General features: G+C 35.9%; 1 protein-coding gene across 1 annotated transcript in view; it reads right to left on the bottom strand.

The window, feature by feature from the left end:
- Positions 1 to 12466, bottom strand: part of LOC150104789 (mitochondrial ornithine transporter 1-like) — a 182388-nt gene that overhangs the window by 45643 nt on the left and 124279 nt on the right. The window contains exon 4 of the mRNA XM_090395966.1: positions 5877 to 6049. Coding sequence (XP_090252092.1) covers positions 5877 to 6049 — 173 coding nt within the window. The remainder of the gene's footprint in view (positions 1 to 5876; positions 6050 to 12466) is intronic.

Raw genomic sequence — 12466 nt, 5'->3', positions numbered from 1 at the left:
ACTAAATAGTGATCACTTCCAATTTCAAATCCTCTGTACACTCTCCAGCACCAGGGAGAAAACATCACTATCAACAATAACATAGTCAATGAGACTTTTCTTATTCTTTGCCTGTTCTCTCCATGTGAATTTGTGCACATTTCTATGTTGGAACATGGCGTTAGTAATAACCAGTCCATGTCCTGAGCAGAAATCCAACAGGTATTGCCATTATTATTAGCTTTGCTCTTTTCTCCAAATTTTCCCAAAATATTTTTGTATGTCTGACAATCATTTCCTACTCTGCTATTTAGATCCCCAACAATGACCAACTTTTCCTTTTTCACTGTGTCAGTTGCTTTTTCTAAAGCATCAAAAAATTCTTCCACTTCTACCTTGGTAGAACCTCCTGTGGGACCATAGGCACAAATAAGTCTCATTGTCGAATTCATCATTCTGATATTTGCCCACATCACTCTACTTGAGACTGCATGCAATTCAAGAAGATTAGCCTCGTATTTTGTTTTGAATACTATGGCTACTCCTTCTTTTCCTTGATTGTTATTGCCTGAATATAACATTTTGTATTTATTGCTCAGAAAGATCTCACCAGTTTTTGTCTTTTTTGTTTCGGTCACCCCTATTATGTCGATCTGGTACTTATCTCATTCCTCAGCTAGCTCCATTTCTTTGCCATTCAGGTTTCTTATGTTGATAGTACCGATCTTTAACTCTGGTGATGTTGAGTTTGGGTGTGCTTTCAGATTTGTTCCAGTAGCTGACTTTTCACTGTTCACCCTAGTTCCCCTGGTGTAAACAAAGGGGGCCTTGTGTAACCTGGCAACGCTCCAGCCGCTATGAAATTTTGTCATGTTGTACCATCATTTTGTATATTGGTTTAAGTCAATAAGAATACAATTTGGTCAGCTAAATCCCAAATTGCCAGCCCATCCTCGTTCGTTCTGTATCCAGGTAGATACCCAACAGGGTGCACCACGAGAAGGTGAGGATTGGACATTAGGTTAGAAGCCTTGGTCGGTTCTCCGTGTTCCTTTAAAGACTATGTGGAGGTCTCCTCTCAGTTATACAGCTTTGACCCTTAAGCAGATGATGTTATACTTCTAAATAAATCTGCTACAAGTCTGCAAAATTCCCTGATTAAATTGAATAACTGTTGTAATAGATATGGTATGAAAGTCAGCATTAAAAAGATAAAGACAATGAAAATAGGCAGAAGCATTGAAAATATCAACTGCATGGTGAATAGAGAACCTATAGAACAAGTAAAATATTTCAGCTACTTAGGCACGATTTTTTGTGAAGATGGTAAATTAAATATGGAAATAGACAACAGAATCAACAAAGCTGGTATGGTAGGAAGTCAACTGAATAAATTTATACATATAAGAGAGAAATTAGCCAAAACACTAAATTAGCTGTATACAAAACAGTGGTCAAATCAATTTTAACTTATGGATCTGAGAGTTGGGTTAGAAGTAATACACTCTAACAAAGACTAGAGATCGCAAATATGCAACTCATGAGAAAGATTAGGGGCATGTACAGATGGCATCAATGGTAATATCATATTAACGAGGATATTCGGAAAGAACTTGACATTGTCATCATCTAGGAATGCATTAACAGAATGGGAAAGGAAAGATTAGCAAAACAAGTGTTCTCTGCAAGTTTGGCAGGAAAAAGACCCAGAGGAAAACCAAGACATAGGTGGATTGATATGGTAAAAAGTGCCTTAGAAGAAGAAATATAAGACCTGATAATATTGGAGTCTTGATAGGTAACAGACTGATTTGGAGGAAAATTGTAGATAGAAAGTTAGTAATGATGTAAATTTTTCATGTAGTACTGTCATATCCTGTACACCACTCCTCTTGAGGGTATATCAGGAATTTGATGACTGAAGAGTGCGAGAAATTGAATATACTGCAATTGTATAACCAGCGATAACTATATTTAGGGTCTACTATACGTGCGGTAGGAACAAAGGGCAAGAGCAGGAAGATAGGAGGAGCTGAAAATTAAGATAGAGGGTAGCATTGTAGTGTAGATAAGCTTTGTGAGATAGTGCAATCAATTTGGTATAGAGGACTAAACTTAAGGTAGGCAAGAATGCCTTTAAATTAGTGCAGTCAAAGGAATGAAAATAATTAAATTATAAGAACAAACATACAAAAACATAAATAAATTACAGAACAAAAGAAACAATCAAAAATTTTACAGCATATCCTGTGGCACAACAACAACAACAGCACCAATTAGGATGACCTTTGGGATTTCTATGCCTCATTTCCATGGTCTGATTGTTGCATCCGTTTTTCTGATCTAAGAACAAAAATTATTCTCGCTGGGATGAGTGCTTTAATTCCCACTCTTCTCAAAACCTGCATGTAAATGAATATGCACATCCAAAGGAAACTGAGGCATGATCACCATTACTTCCATTGGCTTACATTTAGCAAAGCAGCAGCAAACCAAATTCAAAGTATGCACTATGAAATGGAAAGTGCCCTCCCCTCCCCTCCCCAAGAGGGCATATATGAACTGTGCACAAAAGTTACTGCTGGCACATTACCATATTTATCAATTTAATTTGTGCAACTGGCAAAAGTTTCTCAAAGAAGAATAATACAGGTAGTTCCTGCCTTTATGAATTAATTGGTTCCTTGCGACTGTTCATAATTCTTAAAGCGAGAGTTTATTTGCCTTAGAAATAATGCTATAAGCAAGAGTTACGTTCGTAAGAAAGAATATATAAAATATAAAATGAATATTAAATAATAAGGAAAGACTTTACTGGCCAAAGATTTACATATTTAAAAAATAGCATAAGAAAAATTTTAAATTAAAAAAAGATTCTTTGAAAAAAAAAAAAAAAATTAGCTCATTTCTATATCACCAGGTGAAATGGCAGCCGTTGAGGTAGTAGGAGATATATTAGGAAACTCTGGTGCATCTTTTTTTTCCAAAGAAGGCCTCAAGTATCATCTGCTTCATTGACTTTCGCTTTTTTTCATTTAAAATAGGTTAGGTTAGCATTATTCCTTTCACAGGAAAGTTTACTAAATCAAAGATTTGAACTGATTCAAAGATTGCTTGAGCTTTTTCAAGAAGTTTAACTGCTTCTTCTAGGCCTTTTAAAGTGAAAAACCAAGTTGGAGCTTCATATTCGTTATCTTCTTTGTTTCTTTCTTGTTCCTCTAACTCAAGGAGATCATTGGGTGAGAGTGTCACAGTGTGAGATTGAAGCAGCTCATTATCACCACCTTTTGCAACTGGTTAGCCATACTTAACACATTCATTGCCAATCGCCCGATATCGCGCGATGCGAGCTCTCACCTGACGGCTGATCACGCGTTATCGCGTGAACGTCGCTGTCAAGTTTCTGTGCGGGATAGTATAGTGGCCACAGCGAAACGGCACGTAATATTTATATTGGCCACTAGGGAAGGGATCGACCTTCGTGGAGTGGGGATGGCCGCCAGCCATTGTCTATTGTTTATGTTAGCCAGTGCGCACAGTGGCGGCGTTCGGACAAGGCGACGATTTTGTTTAGTTATTCGTTGATTTAGTGTGCTTGAAGTTTGGTTTTTATTTATTTTGAGTACTGTTTTTTTTTTTTTTAGTAAGTTCCCTATAAATGTTGATTTTTGATAATTATTTTTTTCTATTTGTACGTTATTTTTAAAAATTCTATGTGATTATAAAAGACTGATAATTAAAGTTATAATTGTTATATTTAAATGTTTTTTATTTGTAAAATATATAACTTATTTGACCGAATTACATATCACGCGATATCGCGTAATAGATATTTAGAGTACATAAATCCTATGTACATAATAATAAAAGCATATAAATAATATATTTAACTTATTTTGAGCACAATAAAAACTAAATAAAAAAATTTGGCCACCACCACACGAAATTCCAATTTTCAGCTTGGCAATGAACATGTTAAGATCACTTGAGTTTCAGAATTTAATCTTTGTTGGATCTTCAAAGCCTTCGAAATTATCATTAAACTGAGGACAAAGTTTATGCTATACTCCTTTCATAGTTTTTTCAGAAACATTATACCAGGCACTCTGCATTACCTAAATTGTGTCTAAAATGTTGAATCTCTTGCAAAACTGTTTGATAAAAAAGTTTCCATTTTTATCAGTTGCTTCTATTAACTTTTCAAAAGTCTCTTTGAGATAATGTGCTTTGTAATAAGATAGTGTGATTGTAATCAACATCACAATCACTCTCTGATCCATTGGTTGTAAAAGAGAAGTTGTATTTGGACATGAAAAGACTACTTTTACATTAGGGCAAATGTAAGCTACTGATGAGGGATGGCTGGGTGCATTGTCAATTATCAGAAGCACTTTAAATGGAATTTGTTTTTTTTCACAACAAAGTTTCACTGCAGGAACAAAGTGATGCATAAGCTAATCTTCAAATAGGGAATCCATGAGCCAAGCCTTCTTATTTACCTTCCATATTACTGGGAGAGTATCTTTATTAATTCCTAAAAAAAAAAAAAAAAATCAGGTGTAATTGAAGAAGACTGTGAATAACACACTCATGTTGCCAAGACTCGTGAGTGACTGAGGCTCGTTCTAACTGATCATTACGTCACATACTGCATAATTCTCCGTATATGTCCCTAATTGCCTTTGCTGCGCAAAATTTAAAATAAAAATTCCAATCCAAAAATTTGTAAAGTGGGAATTCATAACGTGAGAACTACCTGCATTTCTTAACCAAATATGAACATGAGGTTGCCATATAGAGTAAGATGGCAGCAATAACTATCACACTCTTGCTTGCAGAAAAATTTCACATTTTGTAATGCAAACTTTGGTTTGCTCTTACTTCACTAAATGGAAAATGGAGGTGATGTTTCTTTCTCCCCCCCCCCTCCATCTCAGTTTCTTTTGTGTATTTGATGTTGTAAGCATTCTGTATTAATTTAAAAAGAACTAATTTCATATTACAAATAAAAATATAGTTCAGGCTTCTTTTTCTTTCAGAATAAATAATTGTTTTTTTTGTATGAAAAAGAGTATAGTAATTTATAGTCATAAATTACTATACTCTTTTTCAGGTTATTTTGGAAGTAGTGGTATAAGCTACATTTCTGGCTTTTCTTACCATTTATACTATAGGCTTACGCTGCATAAAATAGTCCCTTAAATTTTTTATGTTATCACATCATGTGGTTTATTTTACTACTTCCTTACTTGCTGATGCTAGAATTATGTTTCATACCATTAAATTGTTACAGGGAACTTATTTTTGGAAAATGCAATTATCTATCACATGGGCTCCTACAACCTTGCCACAGTAACAGTGAACTAATATCCCACTACCTCCAGAAGCGGTACACATGTAGTATATTTCTTTACTGCCAAGATAACTTGAAGTGTATAGTTTGTTAATGCATTTGTGATGTGACCAAGAGCACTTGCATTGTGACAGCACAATTCACAAATCCAAAACATGATGGCACTGCTTCACTACATGCTTCTGCATCATGGGAAAGCATCGATCTAGAGGCCTCAAAATCCATATCTGAAGACATTTTCCTAAGCTATTTAGATAATACAGGGTTCACTGTATAAATAATAACAGATAAACCAATGTGATTTACACTAGGATATCTAACTTCAAATGGTTTACATTCTACTCCCCCCCCCCCTCCTGATGTGCTAGAGCCATAAAGATACCGTACTCCTCAGAGAATTTTTTAAAATTTGTCCTTTCCCCATCCCACTATATATATATATATATATATAGTGGGATGAAATATATATATATATATATATATATATATATATCTTTTAACAGCAGGGTATTCATTATATAATTCATTTGTTCCAACTTCTTACCTATTTCATCTTTAGTTTTGCCAGATGGAGTAAGAAGCATTCGCGATGTTTCATAACCGCCAAAAAAAAAGAAATAACCTGGCATTTCTCTGGCAAAAGTTGATGTCAAACCTCGAAACAGCCCTGCTAAACCTTCATCCTTTAAGATCTGTTTGGTAAGTTTCCATGGACCTCTAAATAAAAATATTCAAAAAACAAAATTTGTGAAATATGAACTTTAGTACACACATATGGAAAATCTAAAGCAAAATTTAAGTTATTCATGTTTTTAATTTTTGATTAAATAGTATTAGCTACACCACAACATGATTTACAAAGATCATTAAATGATATCTCAAAACAATATAATATGACAATATCTAAAGAAAAAACAAAAATAATGGCATTCAAAGAAGAAAACCCAATAAAAAGTAAAATAGTGATAGATAATAAAATATTAGAACAAGGAAATACTTTCAGATACTTAGGATGTGATTTATCATACGAAGAAGAAAAGGACATAGACACCAAAATATCAAACTTTGTCAAAGTAAATGGCATAATAAATAGTATATTTAAGCCATCCCTAGTACAAAAACACACTAGAATCAGACTATATAATGTCTTGTCAAGACTAACTCTACTATATGGAAGCAAAACATAGACCATAAAAAAGGAAAGATGAAAAACGAATTCAAACAGCAGAAATGAAGTTTCTCAGAAAAACAGCTGGATATACCAAGTGGGACCATAAAACAAATGAAGAAATCTTACAATCCCTGAAAATAAAATCAATTAACTACTACATAAGAAAGTATAAACAAAAATGGCTAGAACATTTAAATCGAATGGACAACAGCAGACTACCAAAAATATTATATAAATACAAAATAAGTGGAAAAAGAAGAATCGGAAGACCAAGAGATGGAATGAGACCGAAACTGGCCACTTGGCCTAAAATCCATGTTAGGAAGAAGAAGAATTTTTGATTAAATGTACTGTTTTTTTTTCCAATGTTTCCTGTATGAAATCATACAGGAAACACCAAAAAATTCAGAGAAATATAGATATCAAAATATTTTATACTTTTGGGAACAATGTGTGTGAATGTATATATTCAAAATGAATGAATATGGAAATAATCTATACTTAATCGTAATCTTATCTGTGACACTTAGAAAATTTGGACAAGGATAAGTAAAAAGATCCTCCTCATCAAGAAATAAGAACTTTTTTTTGAGGTGTTGAAGTTAACTAGGTTATCTGTCCTGCAATAAAGAGATGCCAAACAGAAGACAGCCTCAGATATGATATTCTCTCATAAATGAAGATTCTTTTTCTTTTCAGCAGTCTATGTTAGGATATGGATTCAGTTGAATTCAACTATATTGGATATAATTTTCAGTAACTCCTTATCTTTTTCTCAAGGAACCATCACCATCTCTTTTTGGCCTTCTTCTTGGATGCTACAATCATTATCAAATCCTTTTCTAATTAGCTTTTTTCTCTCTCTCTAAGATAACTTCTCTCTCTTTTTTGTAATCTTTCTTACAACCAAGCCTTTATATATTGATTTTGGATTTTATTATTATTATTTATTATTATTATTATTACGGGTATCTCCATGGAGTCAGTAGACTCATCGCGGGAGACCCAAACTAGCAAAACAATATCTGTCATATCTCTTCTTGAATTCATTTACAGATGAAGAGCTCACAACAAAGTCAGGCAATGAATTCCACTCATTCACCACCCTCCAGGCAAAAAACCTTGTTCTGACACCTTTGTTAACCACACTCTTCTTTAATTTCCAGAGATGACCTCTTGTTCTTCCATCACTATCACACAGCTGAAACATTTCCCCTGCATCAATCCTATAAAAACCTTTTAGTAATTTGAATGTTTCTATCATATCCCCTCTTCTTCGCCTATCAGCCAATCTCTGCAATCCACAAGCTCTCAATCTATCAATGTAGGGAGCATTTTTTATATCACTCACCAACTTGGTCACTCTTCTCTGAACCCTCTCCACAGCCTCCTCATCTCCAAGGAATCCAGGTGACCAGACCTGAGCACAGTAATCCAAATGTGGAAGTATCAATGCTTTATAAAGGGGAATAATAACCTCTTTATCTCTGGATGTCAGTGTGTTCCTCAACAACCAAGTAATCCTATGTGCAATCTTGGACACCTTAGCAATGTGTCCTCTGAACTTCATCTCCTTATCTACCAATACCCCTAAGTCCCTAGCCTCATCAATCTCTTGGAGTACCTTTCCATCTATGTAGTACACAGCTGGTAATCTTTTAATCCCAAAATGCAAGACTTTACACTTTTCCACATTAAACTGACATCCATTTTCTTTTGCCCATTTTACCAGCTTATTTAAATCCTCCTGCAAACTTTCAACATCAGCTTGATTTTTTATTGCACTACACAACTTTGCATCATCAGCAAACAACTGAATATCTCCCTTTAAGCCGTTTCCTATATCATTTATATACAAATTAAACAACATTGGCCCAAGCACAGAGCCCTGAGGCACACCACTGGTCACCTGCCTCATTCTGGACTCGGCTCCTCCATACACCACCTTATGGTATCTCTCCCTGAGCCATTCTCCTATCCATATCACCAATTTAATATCCATTCCCATCTGCTCCAATTTGCGTAACAGTGTTCTATGGGGTATCCTGTCAAAAGCCTTAGCAAAATCCAGAAGTACCACTGTGTAGCCAGTTCCTTTGTCCAACTCTGATGTTATTCTATTATGGATAGTTAATAGATTGCTAAGGCAGGATCTACCTTTAACAAAACCATGTTGGCCTCTATAGAGTATCATATCCTGATCCACCCATTCTTGAATTTTGTCTTTAACCAACTTTTCCAATACTTTTACCACTACTCCTGAGATGGTGATTGGTCTGTAATTCAATACTGCAGTTTTAGAGCCACCCTTATGCAAAGGAACCACTTTGCCTAACTTCCACTCCCTAGGGACCATACCAGAGTTCAAACTTAAATTAAATATCCAGGTAAGAGGGGTTGACAATTCATTTGCACATTCACGCAACACCCGAGCTGATATTCCATCTAAGCCTACCGCAGTGTTTGCATTTAAGTTTCGCAATATATTTAATACCTCTGATTCTTTAGCTTCAATTCTCACATTAGGTATTGCTATAGGTATAGAGATATCCTCACTTGGGTGATAGACTTTTGAGAAGTGATCACTCAGTAACTCGACTATTACATCTGATTTTGTCACCTCAATACCATCAGCACCCACTAAGGTTATCCTTCCGAAGTCATTCTTCCTCTTACTTGCCACATAGCGGAAGAACTCTTTGGGATTACCCTTGATCTCTTTGGCTAAGGTCTTCTCATAATCTGATTTAGCTTTTCTTACTATGCTGGTAACCTTCCTAGCTTGAGCCTTGTACTGCTCATGGGTGTCCTGATCGCCCTTCTCCTTGTAAATTCTCCATAACATTTTCTTTTTTTGTAGTTCAAGCTTGATACTACTGCTCATCCATCTAATGCCTGCCTTGTTTGACCTCCTGACCATGGGGACACAATCTGATATTGCTTTCCTCAGATACCCACTGATTTTATCCCAAGCACTGCTAACATCTTTCCCTTGCAATATGTTCTGCCATGGGATGGCTGCAAGCTCACTCCGAAGCTTGTTATAATTGCCTAACCTGTAGTTTCGTACATACCCCTTCTTAATAGAAAAATCCACAGATTTTGCAACCTCCCAAGTCAATACCACATGATCGCTTTCACCAACTGGAGGTAACGAGGTCACCTTACTTATGCACATAACCTCTGAACCAATAACCAGGTCCAACACTCTCACACCACGTGTCCCTTCAGTTACGTGCTGTTTCAAGTAATTATCTCGTAGCAGATGTATGAACTCCATTTCCTTTTTGCTACGTGATATTTCCTCCTTCCAATTGATATCACCATAATTAAAATCCCCCATAATAATCACTAAGCCTTCACTCATTGCACTAAGTTGCTGATGCATGAATTCAATATCTCCCCCTGTACTCCCTGGCCTATAGCAGCATCCAACTGTATATTTGGTTGCGTTGGTCACTATTTCGCACCAGACTGCCTCAAATGAACTCTCATTCACATGTCTATCATCATGATATACTACTTTCTTTGGCTGCAACACATCAGCTATCATCAACAGTACTCCTCCTCCTGTTCTATCTTCTCTATCCTCCCTGAAAATACTGTACCCATCACATTCAATTCCAGTGACCACATCTTCTGCTGACAGCCAAGTTTCACTAATGCCTACAACTTTTGGTGAGATTTCACTGACTAATGCCAAAAATTCTTCTCTCTTATTTCTAATGCTTCTAGCATTGGTATACAAAAATTGCAGATTCCCTCTAGATCTTGTACCGGCTTTAGAACTGATATATAAGTCACTAACTACCGTAGTCCTATGCCGATTTTTTCCCCCTCTCTTCTGCAATTTATTCTGCCTGTAAGGATCAATAAATACACAATCAGTGCTAAAGTTTCTCTCTCTTACACTCAACCTTTTCAATATTAGTTTCCCTGCCCAATAACTTCAACCTGTTCAGAAAACAATAACTTCTTCAATCTCTTATGTCCTTCCATGTTAAGATGCAGTCCATCTCTAGCATACAACTGCCTTTTTCCTTCAAACACACTCCAAACATCAACAAACTCCAGACCTCTTTTTCTGCACATTCTTGCAATCATATCATTCATTATCATTGCTCGTCTACTTAACTCGTAATTGTCAAAACGAGGCAGCACATACACTATTCTCCCATTGACACTTTTCCTCTTCACAATATCTAATAATGTTCTTAAATCTTTTCCTACCCGATTTATACTACCTCTCAGGTCATTCGTACCCACCATAACTATCATCTTGTCTGTTTCATGCCCTCTCTTTATTGCTAAAGCCACTCTTTCTATTGTACCATCAGCCAAGCACTCCTCATGCATACCACTCTCCATACCCTTAATCATAGAATCACCATATATTTTACCACTATTAACTTCATTCAAGTTCACACTCATGGACTCATTCTCTACACTATTCAGCATGACTCTCCCAGCTTCATTACTCAACTCTCTATTACTTACCCCCCCACTCTCACTACATCTCATTTCTTCTTGGCCACTTGTGGTTTTATTATGTTGACTCCCAATCACTCCCATACTATTTATTACTGAATCATTCACCAAAGACTCACCCATATGTAATCCTGTTCTAGTTACTTCAGCTAAAGTAATCTCTATAGTCCTAATTTCTCTGTTTAACACATTAAACTCAGCTTTAACTTCCAGTATCTCCTTACCGATCACTTCCACTTCCTCATGAAGAAGATGAAGGTCATTTTTCATTTTCATAAACTCCCGCCGAAGTTCTTCCGCTACGGTACCGATGTCAGCTTCCATTCCTAAACGCTCCAGCCTATCCCGACACTTCTCACATACGTCGACATTTTCTTTCTTTTCATTTTGCCAGACCGACCACAGATCCTTCACATTTTTCGGTGCATACATGTAGCAGTTTCCGCAACGCATCCATTGCGAAAAATCTAATGCTGAGCCAGCCTTTCGTGTAATAGTAGAAGTCCTGCGCGCCGCTGACGTACATTTCTTGTTGGACGCCATCTTTACACGTTGATATAGTGAAACAAACGGCAGTGAAAACACAATATATACAACACAGTTCTAAACAATAATACCACTGAAGGACACTTGTTTCTAACCGATGCACAATTTTAGCACAATTTGTGACAAAAAGCCACACTATATTTAACTTTAAAAACACGTTTTCTAGACTAGCTTAACTCGACCGCCACATTTACCAAGGACACTAGCGCCACCGGATACACTTTCTCCTTATAACTTTCTTTATCCATCTAATCATTTTCACCTCTATCCTGTCTAAGAGTATCTGTTTCTACTCCATATTACAGATTTGGTTATATCAGTTTTATAAATGTCTACTTTTAGCTTAAGAGGGATCTTTTTGTCACATATAACTAGACATTTTGTGTCAAGGCAGAGGTAGCTTTGTCCTTATCAAGAACATATCCTTTTCCTATTTCAGTTCTCTTAAATGATACTAAATACTTAATCTTAAATTAATTAATACATTAAATTAGAGGTTCACTGTGCCCTTAGCATCTCAGTAATTTTTTTTCACTGTATCCCCTAGGCCAAAAGAAATACCTAACAGTTCAGTTTATTAAGTAGTCAGGTCCATATTACTTACTAAGTATGTGTCCTAAAAACTTAGTAGCCATTTCAAAAATATGTTCCCAAACTGTGTGTCACAGTTGCATTGAGATGCACGGTTTTGAAATCGCTGCATTAGATGCTTCAAAGTCATGTGAATTAGACAATTTAAACAATTATTAAATTGTCTAATGAGACTTTCAAGCATACCTTTTGTTTATTAATACAGCTTTTATAGTGTACTAGTGACCACAGTGCAAAAAGAAATTCATTTAATAACTAAACTGTGTCAGTATCTTACCTACATTTCTCTATCAAGTTCCCAGTTTATGTAATTTGGCCAGGAGTCCAGGACTGTCTGG

Source organism: Typopeltis vanoorti, chromosome 7 (genome assembly GCF_054136105.1).
Source record: "Typopeltis vanoorti isolate ZY-2024b chromosome 7, IOZ_Tvanoo_1.0, whole genome shotgun sequence".
Taxonomy (NCBI): Eukaryota; Metazoa; Arthropoda; class Arachnida; order Uropygi; family Thelyphonidae; genus Typopeltis; species Typopeltis vanoorti.
This window is presented reverse-complemented; position numbering and strand designations above follow the sequence as displayed.